This window comes from Thermobia domestica, chromosome 7, assembly GCF_964235325.1.
Source record: "Thermobia domestica chromosome 7, izTheDome1.hap1.1, whole genome shotgun sequence".
Taxonomy (NCBI): Eukaryota; Metazoa; Arthropoda; class Insecta; order Zygentoma; family Lepismatidae; genus Thermobia; species Thermobia domestica.
In genome coordinates, this window is record NC_137460.1 from 282,376,189 (window position 1) to 282,392,146 (window position 15,958).

At 34.4% G+C, this 15,958-nt stretch overlaps 1 protein-coding gene across 3 annotated transcripts in view; it reads left to right on the plus strand.

Annotated features, from left to right (window-relative positions):
* Positions 1 to 857: 857 nt before the first annotated feature.
* Positions 858 to 15,958, plus strand: part of LOC145690975 (uncharacterized) — a 62,130-nt gene continuing 47,029 nt past the window's right edge. For all 3 annotated transcript variants that reach the window (XR_014132310.1, XM_081766447.1, XM_081766448.1), the window contains exon 1: positions 858 to 1,382. Coding sequence is in view for 2 of the 3 variants with exons in the window: in XM_081766447.1 (XP_081622573.1) it covers positions 1,018 to 1,382 (365 nt within the window). In the remaining variant the exon portion in view is untranslated. The remainder of the gene's footprint in view (positions 1,383 to 15,958) is intronic.

Sequence of the window (15,958 nt, forward strand, 5' to 3'; positions counted from 1 at the left end):
TTCAAAACCCCGGCCATAAGAGAGAGTGAGGTAGGGAGAGGGGTGACTCATTCGGGCCAACGGGGGTCCCTACTACTGTTAGTATAAAGCCAAAATCGGTAAGATGTAAATGGTAAGCACGGTTTGTATAAAATTTGACTTGAAATTAAAGTTGGAGTTCTCTCAAGAATATGGGAGATCATTCCCCCATCCACAGGGTAGAGGAGCTGCAGGAAACCTTCTAGTAAGATACTAATAACGTAAAATATCATAAATAGGGCCAAACGGGAGCAAATGAAAGTTTAGTACTTTTCCCCCAGATCTAGTACGTTTTTCTGCAAAGGTTAGTACGAAATATTTTTGCTGGGTGGTCACACTGGTTATGCTTACTACAAACAAACAAGCGTCGTGGCTAAGGAAATAAGCGAGTAACGACCCTGTTAGAAAAGCGAGAGTGGAGTTCGGCAGTGGCTGTTGTAGTGGGTGCTTCGCGTCTGGTGGTGCTCCGTGAGGAAAAAGGTTAAGTGGGACTTACTATACACCTACACTACACTTACACTTTCTGTTACGTTTTCACGTACATACATTCCCTTTTTTTTATACGTTTTCCTCTTTCATTTTCCCACTTACCCTTCATTTTTTGCCATGTTCATCTTGGCTTTTTTGCCCTTTCCTTGTCCGAACTTCTTTTCCGATTTTGACCTTTTCCTGACTTTGACTCTTTTCCTGATTTGTGTCACTTTTTCCCGATTGTGTTCTGTATATTATTCTATTTTGTTTTTCAATCATAAATCCTCTATTTGAGGTACACATTTGACAATTTAGTAATTGTAGCACAAATGCCTGGTAAGCTGGTGCACCTACCTATTTGGCTGATAATAGTCATAAGACAAAGACAAAGGAAATAAGCAACTGCAGAAGATTGGAAATATAAGGTTGCTTTTGTGAACGTTCTTGTAAATCGTTCATTAACACTGGCAACATAAAATATAAGGGAAGTATAACAAGTGCTAAATTCTTATTACATTTGAATTCACAATGGCTGGTGAGGCGTCTGTTAAGTTGGAATTGATGTTCAAAGAAGAAATTGCTTATGAGTTACCTCAGGAAGATCCACTCGAAGGGAAAGGTTGGACGTACGAACTGATGACTGACAATAAAGAGTTAATATTATCTACAACGGAAGGAGAGGAAACAATGGACAAGGATACATCTATGTGTTCTTTGGATGTGAAACTAAACGTTGGTAGGGTGAAATCAAAATTAGCAGTAGAAGAAGGTCCTGCATTTGAAAGGAATATAGAAACGCTAAGAAAAATAGTGGCTCAGGAGGCTTGCGCGTCGTACTCTAATGACTCCCAACAATTAACAACAAAAAGTTTAAATTCAGTTCGGCCAGAAAGGTAATGTTAAATTTTACATATACTAATTGGCTCAGTTTGATAATACAGTTACATGCGTTCAGAACTTTTGTTGGTTAAAAGCAATACTTCACGAGAAACTTTTAGGTATGGGAGATATCTCGAACGTAACTTTGTAACCTACAATTTGGAAATGGCATGGCACACATAGAGTAGCTGTATACCAAATAAAAATAATAATAAGATCGATACCACTCATACAAATCTTATGTAGTTCATATCTTGATAAAGTAATTATTTCTTTATTATTGATTACACATTTCTCACTAATTGTTGCACATATTTAAAATATGGGTGCTCGACGATATTGTTTTACTTATATAGAGACTTATGTAAAATAACAAATCGTGAGAATGGTAATTATTCTAAAATTTTTCAAATTTAAACGTGGAATTATTACATTGGAACAAAAACCATGGACGTTTGTGTTTTTACTTAGGATTTAGCTCAAATGGGTCTAGCCTCATTTTTTCGCAGGGCTTCGAAAGACATAAACAAAATACAAGATAAAGAATATTTTAACCAACAGTAGATTTTCATTAATTTTAGAGGTCCATACATTAATCCGTTTCATAGCTGCACTCATTTCTTTCAAGGGAGTCGACTTTTTGCATTCCCAGGAATCATTCCTAGGGTATGGACCTCTATTTCTCAATATAAGATCACTTTAGGGGCTTAGTGAACGTACATTATATATGAATTATTTTAAAAACAACGCTAACAAGCATGTGCTAGATGGCCGGTAAAAATAAGTTTGCTATGCAGATTAGGGCATTACGCCGAATGTGGGTAAACGAGGATAGCTCAAAATTCTGTATTTAGGATAACTTATATGTGTTATGTGTTGAATGTGTTTTTGTACGTTCCTAAGTATTTTATATGTAACATTCTGAAATGCTTTGTTTGCTTGTATATTTGTGTTGCCAAGTAAGAAAATATATTAGGGACGTAACTTCTTAATTATATGGATTCCTTCATTCCCAAACATTTTACTAGTTCCGTGTTAAGATCTGCCACATTAAATTTTGATACTTCATTTCGCTTACAGTGGTTACTAGCTACCGTAACAAGGGGTTACTTTGCACATGGGGCATTACCTCCCACAAGATATGAAAAGAGTTTCACATTACTGTGTCGGTAAAACCATGAACTGTAAACACAAAGTTTCAACTACCCTGTACGGTAGAACATGTATCTATTTTGGCGTTAGTGTCGGGCAGTCAGCATCAGTTCTAATTACCGGGAGGATTTGTTGTTTTACTGGTATGGAAAGCAGTCATTGTAAATACAGCCAACTTCTAAAAAAAATTCTGTCAATATTAAGTCAGTTTCGTAGAATACTAGTGTGCATAATGGGACTTTGATGTAATTCTCGAAATTGAAATGAGAAACAGTCCATAGGTAGGGTTACTTTGCACAACATACAAAAAAGTATGTTGAATATACGTTTCTGTGCAATGTTTTCCCTTCAGTATTTAAATATTTTACTTTCTACAGAAAACTGCATGCATTTTATTAATATTGATATTAGAATGATGGTACCGTATCAGTACTTAGTTTGAATTCTCGATGTTTGTAAAGAAAATTACGTATTCTCTGGCACCGACTCAGGAACCACGCTCTAATAGTTTAGCATATGTCCCACAAAAGTGCCAACTCACGAACAGAAAAATTGATCCTCATGAACTGATTTGACTTGGCTATTCCTTTTGTCCAAGGTTATCATTCGAACCGTAATCAGTGGAAGATTTACGGGGTTTGTAACTTTCAGGCTGAAGCCCACCCAAAATTGCATTTTTTTTTAACGCAAGTACTTAATTAGACTCAAACAGTGACTTTAATCGGTTCAGTCACTTCCTGGAACTGTTTCTGAGTGAGTCGCTTGTTGGAACTGTTCGTGCCTTATGTGACGTCCTTTTTGAAAAGTTGATGATAGTTCATATTTTTCTCACTAGGTGTCTACAGTCATATAGTAGTTTGTTACTCTGACGTCACATGTTCTGTCTGCTTGTATGTGTGGAATGGAGTGAGCGGGTAATTGAATTTTCGTTTCATGGCGACGATCGAGGTAGCAAGTGCGATTGAGAAACCGTAAAATGAATTTAATACAAAGAATTGGTATTTGTCGTTTTTAATTAAGTTTGTATTAGATTCGGATAATAAATCATATCACTTTGCAGCACAGTGTGGTTTAATTGAGTTAGAGAGTGTCATGGTTGTGGTCGAAGGCTGAAGATATTTCCGACGTATGGTAAAAGTGGGCGTTCACTGGTTAGTCTTGTTTGTGATAATAACAAGTATACTCGCTTTAACAAATCGACGTCTGTGCGGAAAAGAACATTTTTCGGCAAAGTGAACTTGCATATTGCGCGTGTTTTCTTGCTGTCTTATTGTTTCGTGAATCATCAATTATGAGTTCGTTATTCATGAGTGTTCTGGTTCCGGAAGCAGTTTAGGAATGATTCGTAAACTGCTCCGGTAGCCGAATCAGATGAATCGGTTGCAGTTACTGTTTGACTGAAAATAAAGATTTGGCTAAATATATATTGTTAGTGATTCCTACGTGTATAAGCTGCAAGCCCACTCCCAAAGTCTAGTGATAAAAAAAAAAAGTTTCTGAATCAGTTCCCTGTCAAACTACTTTTGTGGATACGCCACTGTTCATAATTTGTTTTCTAACAAGAAATTCATTCCGTCGTCTACGTAAATAGGAAATTTACCTAAATTCAAAATAGGAGGCTCCAGTGGTAATAATTTCCAATCTAAGCGTTATTTGGGACCGGTGCAAAGTAACCGCGAGTAGAGACTGAAACGTCTTCTCATAGTTTTACGTTTTTTATGATTTTAAAACGTTACACATTTCAATTTCAACGTTACACTACTGCCTCAAAGTCCCACTATACACGGTAATATTCTACGAAACTAATTTAGCTTTGACGCAAATTCTTATAGATGATATCTTTCAAATTTTATCAGCCTTTACCGTGACTGCTTACAATACCTCTACAAGAAGAGACTCTCCCGGTAATTGGAACTGCAATTAACCGCCAACATTATAGCCAAAATACAGTTACATGTTCTATCTTACGGTGGCAGTTGAAAATTCCTTTTTACTGCTCGTGGTTTTCCGACAGGAAACTGTGAAACTGTTTTGAATTTTTGTGCAAAGTAACGCCCGATATGCAAAGTAACCCTGTCTTATGGTACTTCAAAGTACTTTTATGCAATAGATCATAGCTTTGAATAAACAGTAGGTTATATCTCATTATTTGGTTAACCTTAACTGGGGAAGAGGAAGTGCTAAGAAGATGTTATTAATTTACTCTTTCTCTCTCTCTGTCATCACGTTAGGAGTATAAAACTCGATTCGTGTACTAATTTATAACAGCAAGTTAATATACACTTATAACTAACAATATGAAGAAGGGTACTATAGATGCGAAAGACCCCAAAATATTAGGAAGAGTAAAGATGAGAAAATAATCAAATAGTGCCGCTATCAGTATCGAATCCATACTCTTCTGGGGCAGTAGGTGTTGCTCATTGGATTTTTTTGCTTAATTTTTATAATAATAATATTTATTATGATAAGGAGTTGCAAAAGTACCGGGAGTAGACATGGAAGTCGCAAGAATGTGTATTTTTATTTATTGTCAACATCTTATTTCAAAATTCTTTGTATATCTATTTTTTCCTGAAGCTAGTGCTATTTTGCCTGGCATCTGGTAAAATACAAGTTTGTACAGTATTATAATAAGAATTTTTACCTAATACTGCGCAAGAAATTCGTATTGTTTATCATTTGTTTAACATAGCATACAAAAGATATAACCGAAAAATATATATTAATAATCATAACCTATTGAGTAATCGGGGGCAATACATAATTATTCCAGTTATGTATAAAAATATTTATAACAATCTTTAAAATATTCACCACTCGAAATCGAAAATGGCATCAATAATCACAACTGTTTGGAAACACGTCTCAAATAAATAAAAAGAAGTAAGAAATTGTTTGTGATTCATATCTAGGCCCATTCGTTCTGTAAGATCCTCGAAAATTTTAAGTCATTTAACTTGTCTTTTAATTGGTGTGATTTGAAATTATAACTCCTATGGTGAAAAGCTGATCGCACGCCATTAATACATCCAAATTCAAAACAGGTTACAAATAAAACGATTGGGCATACTTTTATAGTTCTTATCTAGGATGTTCTTATCCTTTCCTAGATTGTAGAAAATAATTAATTATTTGACTCATCGGATAGCGATAACGTGATCTGAAGGAAAACAATTTCACCTCAGTTTTTCAGAGCGCGTAAATGAAAGGCAAAAATTTATAGCAGGTAAGAAATAGAAGAAATGGATAATTTTAGTTTCTGTTATCTACGGACATACTTGTATCTTTTATATTGTATCATATAGCAACAAATGTGTTTCCCTCAGTTATTACGGATAAGACAATTTCAAATTATATCCTTTGAGTTGAAAAGCGGAAAAACTGTTATTACCAACCACAAGTTTGATAATATTTCAAGAATAAGGATTGGAAATATTTTCCTAACTTGTTTCGGATTTGTACCTTTTACTTACAACTATTCTCAAGCAACTTTACGGAATAAATAATTTCTTTCTTTTCATTTTTAGTAGTTAAGTTTAACAAATTAGGAGTTTGGCTTTCTACAATTTAGAAATATGTAAGAATATCCCTAGCTGGAAACTACAAAGAAAGTTTCAATTCGTTCTATTTCAAGGGCTTTCCAATTCAAATTTTTGTTTGCGCTGCTCTGAGCGTATCGTAGAAGTAGATTTGACATCTTGCTATTCCTTGTAGAAGAGGCAACTAACCCGGGAGTATTTTTTTTAATGAAGAAAAAAGTTTTAATGTCCGTACTGGCAAACAATGAAAGAAATTTTGATCGTAGCATTAAAATTGTTTGAAACTTGGTGATCAGAACGGCTCCTACTCTGCGGATGGTATAATTTGAGATCATTTCATTTCTTTTAGGTGAGTGAAATGAATTGAAACCTTATTTCAGAATATAAAGAAATGTAAGAATATCCCAGGTACAAACCATAAAAATGTTTCCCGGCCATTCTATTTGAAACACGTTTCGAACTTTAACAGCTATTGCCAGTTATTTTGCTTCTAACTGCAGAGATTGTAATTTGAGATCACGTCTTTCTTATTAGGTGAGCGAAATGAATTTTGTTACTCTGCTTTTAGATTTTAGACAGAAGTGAGAATGACCATAGATACAAGTCCCGCAGGATTTTGTATTTTTTATTTAAGAAAAGCTTTGGAATAGAAAATTAAGAATAAATTTATCAATACAAAATTACTATGCAAAGTATCTTTTTTTTTTTTTACAAAATAGTCTTAATATCTTTAAAAAATAATATCGGTTTCTTCTTCTTGGGTTTCTTTTAAAGGGGGATGGTCATTATAACTACAAATCGATTTCTAAGTAACGTTAGTTTCGATTTTTGTTATGGTGCAGTAGCATTTTGTCAGATAATTTTCTCGTTGTACCTGCGAAAACGGTATTTTATAAAGGATTTTCGTTCTTCTGTATATAACTTCTGTAGGCTGAAATCATCATTATTATTCATAATTCATTTCAGACCGATGTAATTCAAATTTCATTGTGGGTTAATGGTGATGTACTCATGAGATGTACTCATAAAATGCCAATGAAGCGTTATTTATTTGTATATAAATTAGCCCTGTACAGTCCAGATTAAGAATATTATCTTAAATACGATATTATTAAGTACATCCCGCCTTTCGAACAACATTTGTTAGTAGCATAGAAAACTACGCCATCTAAGCTGCATTTCATTCTTGAATGCAAGTTTCCATTAGGAAAGTATGATAATGGCTATGAATCCAAGGTTTTATGAGAGGAAGATATAAACTGCTTTAAGGAAAACTATTGTCCAGTTTTGTTATATTTCTTACACCGGGGAATATGTTCTATGATCCAATCGAAAGTGCAGGAACGTGAGAGTACAAAAAACCAAGACTGACGAGAAGGTTATGGAGCTAATGGTTTATAGTTGTGTATCAGTTTTTTGATATATTTTGGGTTTCCATATATTTTTTCTTTTGTTTAATTTGCACCTTTTCTCAATTTTAAATATTTTTCGCACTTTTTTCGATTGAATTCTACCAAGATATGAAATTTGTATAATTTTGTCAGTACTTTTGTGTATTGATAGCTTTTCCCATATTTCATACTGCCTTTTTGGACAGGTCCATATTTTTGCACTTGAAGCTTCAAACGCTGAGCTATTCCATATAAAATCAGGAAGTTCACGAGTTAAGCCTTAAAAATTAAAGTTAGATTTTACGTTTCAAATGAAATTGATGTTAGTTTGATTAGCACTTGCTAATTGCTCAAAGTCCATAAGATACAGGCTTGGGTATCGTTTTTAAACTTATGCATCACCCTTTACAAGAATTTCCATTATCAAACCTGGATTTCTTTAATTTGTACTATTGTTTTCTTTTAAGATTATAGCCTGCATTCTCCCTTTCTTTGTCGACTACTTACAGTTTTATCTAGGGCACTTGCCTTTTGCCGTTTTCTTCTTTGTAATGTTCTATTTCCGTTGCCTCTCTTTTATGGGTAGTTATAACTCAGTAGGTTACGATTATCCATTTTAAATGTTGCATCGTCTCGGAAGTTTAAACTCAATCCCTTTCTCCTTCGTTTCCTTCTATTCTTTAAAATAATTTCCGAATTTAAAAATTACTCTAGTAGGATATACCTTACAAAAATGGAAATCCTAAAAGAGCTGGGAGTGAATCAAAAAACTGCTTTCTGTTCTTTGTCTTCTCTTAAATATAATGTTACTATTTGGCTGAATCCTTCGCGATTACTTCTCATTAGTATTGTCTTAAAATCGATACTATAAAGCGCGAGTAAAATTTAATTAAAACAAGAAGAAACTGCTGGCAATCAACAGGGGTATCATCTGAAAGTTTGTTGTTTTTGGCTTTCTTTTCAATTCTTCCGAATATCATTTTGTTATGGTTTGTTTCTCTTTTCCATATGGTCTATTGCTGTAGAACATCTGGAATTTCAAACACGTATTATAACGAACATTAACAAAAGGAAGTTATGATAGTTCACTTTGGATTCAGACAGCTTAATTACAATTGATGCACTGCTACACTATATATATAATGTGGCAGTGCATCATATATATATATATTAACTTTTATTACTTTGATCTGGTTACATGACAAGAAGCAAGGACATTTTTACCTTATATCAGAAATCTTTTCAATTCTGCATTATCATGACATAGTTTATTAATTAAGACATCTTTATTCACTTTATTTAGTATATCCTTTTATACTGTATTAACATAAACGATTCAATGTTGTCTTGCCCGAGGTTCGCCCATAATCTTTATTTAATAATGCTGAGTTTCAAAAACGCTCGTTTATAACTCTTTTACTTGTGTAAGAGGGATAGTAAGGAGGAACTTATACATTTTAAAGACGTATGTATAACATAAGGCATACATGTGATATTCATATATAATTTTGAACCCACACGTGAGGCAAGACTTGCAAGCTTACTTTGATTTCCAACATCCCTGGTTCAATATCGCATCACCCTGCTTCCTCTTCATACTCACTAATTATATATTCAATATCATATTCAATCACAACATCTTGCGATGACTTGGACTAAATATCTGCATAAAATTTTAGTTTTTCGACAGTTTTCCCTTTATCTATGCCACAGATTTTGTTCATTTCATTTTAGGGTAGTTCATCTTTTAAATCAGAAATCCGCCTAGGATCGAACCACACCAAGTCGTGGAAACGGTTTTCGTGTTTCGAAACCCGGTTAGTGACACTTTGATTTTTTTAAGGACACCACTGAAATCACACATTCTGAAACTTTTCTGTTCTGTATCCCCTCATTTCATAACATGCCAATTCAGATCATGCAACGATGATATATATTTGTGAATTACTTCCATTTTTCTTATAGCTATTTTGGGCAAAGGTGCTACTTAAAACTGCACATCTGTTGTTAAGAACAAGAAGAAAAAATATAATATTAATTGTATTGTATTTATTTCGTCCTTTTTTCATACATTTAGCACTGTAATACAATGCATATGAAGCGGATACGTCATTTATATATGAATACAAAAGTAAAGGAAACAATAATAGTGAAAATTACATACACTAGGTTAGTAATTAAGCCTTACTTATTACACTATACATTTTACATGACATCATTGTTAAAAATAAACTTAGTAATTATTACTTGCAGTGTATTTAGAAATCCTATATAGATATAGGATCCTATATAGATCCTATAAAAAAATTGTATGTTATTACTGTAACCACAATTACAGTGGATTTTAGATAGATAATCTGTAATTGTGGTTACAGTAATAACATACAATTTTTTTCGGTTTGCTATGGCAACTGGTAATTATTAATGGAGATTACAGAATAGAAAGTAGTTGTGGTGAATGTGATGTGTCTAATTTGAAAGTTATGCAATCACTAGTTATTGCAAATGTAAGTAAAAATTAAGGGTGCCTGATAGTGGTGACTTATCTTAGTAGTCGAACTGGGCTAATGTGATGAAAAATACGTTAAATTTAATTATAACGTTACAATCGAACGATTACATTCTATAGAAAGTAAAGTTTTACACTATCGCAGGGATAGGTAGGCACAGTTTATATGATTTGATCATAGCAAAACGCATCCCCACTCCTGGTTTCCTCGGCACCTACCCCTTCCCAACTCTCTACTACCCTACAACTTCCCGCTACGCGCGACGCCCAATCTCTTACACTCCTTGTGGCTTACAACGACATTCTTTTTGCTATACCAGTGTTACCTTATTGTCAACACCTGGTGTGAGATGACCCATAAGGAAATTCTGCGTGGTCAACAACTCAGTTTCAGAAGTGGAGCGCACTATACAACAACGGATGCAACATACATATTTTCAATTTTGTATCCAAGCACTATGAAAATCGTCAAGGTAATTTAAATGAAATTTTTAATACTTGTTTATGGTAATGAAGAATTTGTTAAACAATTAATTTATATTTTAACTGAGTGTGACGAGAAAAGTCACGAAATATCAAAACTGTATGCAATAATATCGTGATATGGCAGCACATGATTCGGGTACTACTTTCCTAGTGTAATCATTAGCAAAACAAACTCACACCTGTGGAACTATTTCCAAACAAGCAAGCGGAGTGAAATAAATAGTATATACCCAGTCAGGAATGTCCAGAGGGTAGTAATTGTATTGAAGCGCAGAACTCAACTTTATTAAACTTGAAATCAGAAACTTAATGAAACGACGTAATGATCTTACCTTTCTCCAGACGCTATTATGTTTTGACCTTGAATTTACGATAAAACCATTGCCTTCAGGAATCCTAGAAACACAGAAGTCTTGAGAGAGAAGTTTGGTAAACACTCTTTACATTTTTTGTACGGTACAACTTCTATACAGTATTCATACAGTATACGGTACAGCTTCTACACAGTATTCATCTTAACTTATTCTTCCAAAACAAAACGCAGCGAAATAATAGCTATTCCATAATAATTTACTAGGATTGGAAAGACACGTGCTCGAAAATAGGTACCGTAGTGAGTCATCAAAATTGCCAGAAGGCCATTTTATAACTTTTACATTTGTAAAGAAAAGTTTAATCGAATATTTCTGATTCAGGCCTATACAGCAGTGATAACAATGCTACCAACTTAAATGTGCAAAATGTAGCTAGAGAACAAAATATTTAAACATGTACAAATTTTGCCCTGAAATCCAAATTGAAAAGTTGAATATAATACAATTCAAAGTTAGAGTAGTCAGATAGATTGATTATTTTATCTCCTGGATTCAAACTTCAGAAAAAACGATCATATGGCTTTTCACTATATTTGACACAAAAGCCGTTGCTGGTAGGAAGCGTAAACTGTTGGCCGGTATGTTAGTCCGACGCTGATTTCTTCCGGCGTTTGGTATACCATGCAGTAACATGTTTCATCATATTCGGTATTTAATCTTCTAGTATAAGAATTACGGGAACCATGACCTGTAAACATTTCCATCATTTCTTTGTTTAATTCATTTTTCCCTTTCCTAATTGTAATAGCCGGTATATTTTCTTCCAATTTGTTCTTTATGGTTAATTTTTACCATGATATGCATTTCCTTTTGATGATTGCGTTTAGCTACATACTCGGAATTTTTCCAAATATTTCTTAAATGTTCACTTATTTCTCTTTAAACCAATTTTTTATTACTTGTCCTAGTCAGCTAACCACTAACATTTAAGGAGACTGGCGTTCTAAGAAATAGTAACTCCTTCCTCCAATTGAATTTTGTCAGTTTATGTCTGATAACTGGACACCGAACATGGCAACACGCATGCCCCGAGATATGACATGACAGTATATTTCTCTAATTGGAGCAAAAAAGAATGAATATTTCGCCATCACTTAGAGATGCACTAGATAGATTTGGTAAATTACATTCACGTTAAATTCTGAGATAAAAATTAATGCAAACAAAATGAATATAATAATATGCATCATGCTGAGACAGAGAAAGCATGGACAGGACAACGAAATTTTAACTCTTAAGCATAGAAAGTCTGCATTTCCCTCCTGTCCCATCTTTCTATTTTTGGTTTTTATTTTTTCTTTAAGGAATAGACCGCTTTTAGCTGCAATAGCGAACATAATTTACAATGCTCAATTCCCTAAAAAACAAACTGTAGTTCCAGGCTGCGAATCGAACGGAGAATATTTAGAAGGAGTCTAAGTACCTGCACAATCTAAGGCGTATTTTCAAATCAGCCATAAAACTCCGCACTGCCATATAGTTGCCCCCGGATCCTTTTCAATTTTTAATTTTGTTTTCGGCTTTTAGATGTTTATGAGTTAACACCTGGCTTCAAAAAAAAAAAAATAAATAAAATAAAATAAAATAAAATAAAAATGTAATAAAAAAATAAAAATAAAAAAAATGGATTTTTAGATCAACCTCACGCAAAAGTTAATCCACAATCTTCAGAACTTACTGTTGCGTCTACATATATGTAGGATTAATCGAGGATTTCCATTCAGAAAAGCTAAAATATACAAGCTAGAAGCACTTTGAATGTGGTATTGGCGTACAACGTTGCGTATATCATGGACCGAAAGAAAAAGAAATGAACAAGGACTAACGGACGCTAATGAAGGACCACAGATCATGAAAATAATAGGAAAAAAAAGAAACGATGCTTTGCCATCTTATTCGGCACTCCAATTGGATCACCATGCTGATAGCGGGAAATGCAATAGGAATACCAGGAAAAAGAAGACCAACGATACAATATATAGACAGTTACGAAGAAGAGACGTTATCAAGTTTTAAAACTGATCTCCCAAGGTAGAGAAGAGTTTCCAAATTTCCATGTTGGCCACCTACCTATGGTTGGGGTGAACAGGAAGGAATCGAGGATTTAAACAGTGATTTCCCAATTTTACTATATTCACACTAGTTCTTTAAGGATGATTAGAAAGTTGATTTCATAAATCAGCGAAGCCAGTTCTACCTCGTGTAGGAGGTGTACCCACCAATAATCCGTGCGGGAATGAAATTTCTTAGCACTGTTAAGTAATGTTCGGGCAGCCTAACTAAAACATCGAAAATAATATTTGCACGCTCTCGCATGAATACGTCGAAACTAGATCGTGTTATTTTTTTGAAATAACCCACGATTAAGTATCGGGTGGTACGAGCTATATACTCTCAAAACATATGATTTTGATAATAATAATTTGTTTTCGGCATTTCTTGTAGATATCTTAAATTTTATTGGCCAGTGGTTAGTGGAGGCTAGTGATATCTTTACACTATTTCTTTCTTTTGACTGCGTGGGTTTCTGTGGCCATGACAAAACAAAGATACCGTAAAGGTGGAAATGTGAGGAAATGATCAGATTAAAATCAAATATTAACAAACGTTAACAAATATTAAATTATCTTGCGGTGCAAATCACAAAACCTGGTTAAGCTGTACAGAAAATGTGATAATACTGAAAGTATTTCATAAAAATTAAAAGAAAATCAAAATATTACAAATGAACAAGTAACTTTTACTGAATATATTTTCGGCCCTTTTAACTTCTTTTATTTCCCCATTTATCTTATTTTATTTTATTTTATTACTGTACTGTGTGGCACAATTGATAAATTAAGATTTCACTTACAATAATCTTAGGCCGGTCAACTCCTTTAGGGGCGTTGCAGTTATAAAGATCTCAAGCGTTTCACGTCGGATAATCCCAAGGGTCCGCTGGAGTCCTCTGCTGATAGTAATAAGCGATTGTCCAAGCCGGCACAATTATTCCTTCCTCTTCAATGATTTGGAGCCAGAGTTTGTCACACAAAACTGAGATTACAAACGAATGTTAGGATGCTAACACATATGTACTTGTCAATTCACCACTGATTTCTGGACAATATTAGAAAAAATTATTTTACACGAAGGCGTATCGAAATATAGTACAATCACTGATGATAAACTGAAAAAAAAATGGCTTTCATGTATGCAAACGGCGATTTAGTTTGCGAAGCTCAATCCATACAATTGGAGCTCTCATAAGAGTATAACGTGTGTTTACTTTAGAACATTGCACCCCACTTGCCTACGTAGGTGCCCTTCCGAATGACGCCCAGGCGTTCGTGCAAAGCACTGAAGGTTATTTAGCAAATCAAAGCTTGTATATGGTCAGCCGGGAAAATCCCGATTTTCACCCGTAGCATGGGGACCAGAATTATCGTCCAGTTATCTTTTAGTTATAACAGTGTGTAAGTGGAGGATGATTGTCCCGAAAGTCAGATATAAAGAAATAGTCACCAGAAATGCAGGACACACGTGATCAAGGTTCCTGTTTCTTATCGGTATGTGGCCGTAAGACTGGAACTAGGCTTACTACCACAAATGTACAAAATACGAAACTACTGGAGAAAGATTCAAGATTGCTTCTCCATATACGAGCCTTGGTTACTAAAGTTTAAAATTTAAATTGTCCTATTTCTTTAAAATTCCAAAAAGTGAGCCCGAGGTCGGTAATATCCTATTGTTCCCGAACAAGGGAGCGAAGAAATTGATTCAATTGTGAAGAGAATCGTGGGCGTCATAGGGTTAGTGGTTTTGGTTAAGTATCACTGAAAAAAACACAATATTGTGGAAAATCTTGTATATACGTTCAATTCATTGGAAGTTCACCATGGAGTTGAGTTGATTTTGAGTTTAACGTCCCGTTCAGCAGCGAGGCTATATGAGACGTGGACCTACTGATTAACGTGGAATCCGAACCACATGAGCTCCCGCCGGGATTCGAACCCGGGTCTCCCACGCCAAAGGCGCGTACACTAACCGCTTAGCCACGAAGGAGCTCAAGTTCACCATGGAAATCGGTATATTTGGACTTCACTGTACATAATAAATCACTTTTCACTTGTTAACAATAAGGTTATTCAACCTCTATGAAAATAAGCCACCTGTTGTCAAAGCCATCTGTTATATTTATAATCCCTCATTTAAGCCACCATTAATAAAAATGTTCATATTTTTCATTCATTTAAATTTGCAGTTTATAAGTCCTTTTCTTTCATTCACTTATTTATTTATTTATTTTTCAACTATGTGTTTCTCACAATGAATAGATGTTTCAATTGATTTTCCAATCATTTTCACTGAACATATAACATATTTGAAATCATAGTAAACAGTTGAAACTAAATGAATATACAGGTAGTCATTAACCTAAAAATACTTAATTACTGAACAGTAATAGAAAATGTGCATTTGGCATCACGTTAAAATACGCATACACTATAACAGTAAATTCATGTAAGGATGCCGCTCTACAACAGCCTTTCGGCATCTTGAAAATAGCCCTAAATCATTTATAATTCTCAATTGCCGTTTACTTGAACTGAAACATACACAGATCTAAAATACTTTATACGCAATCATTTTGTTCGCTTGTTGAACGTTATCATTTTTCACGTGCCTAGTTGGCTCATGCCTTACTCCCTCAACATGAACAATGGGACCTATCCATCCATGTTTTTTTACCCATGTTGAGAGAGCATCAAAAAAACGCCCAAAATTTCCCTAACATGCACCCTACAAATGTTAAAAAAAATTCTGACACGCCCCTAATAATCGTAAAATTATGGTTCAGAATAGAGTAGCCTTTCAGATGGTATCACCCGCATGTCCCTCGGATATCCCTAAGACGGGAAAAATTGAGGAAAATTTGGATTTTTGCTGAAAAATCCCTTTTTTCCGGTTTGGAGCCCTGTGACGCGGCCCTGGGTAAACATAGAGATCCAGAAATCACTTTCAAAAATACTACGTAGTGTAGTAATTGCTTGTGCCAAATACCAATCTCGTATCTTCAACACTAAGGACGGGAAAAATATTTTCCTCTTCTTTGAATATTCCCAGAATGTCCCAGAATACCCTATATAAATTTCA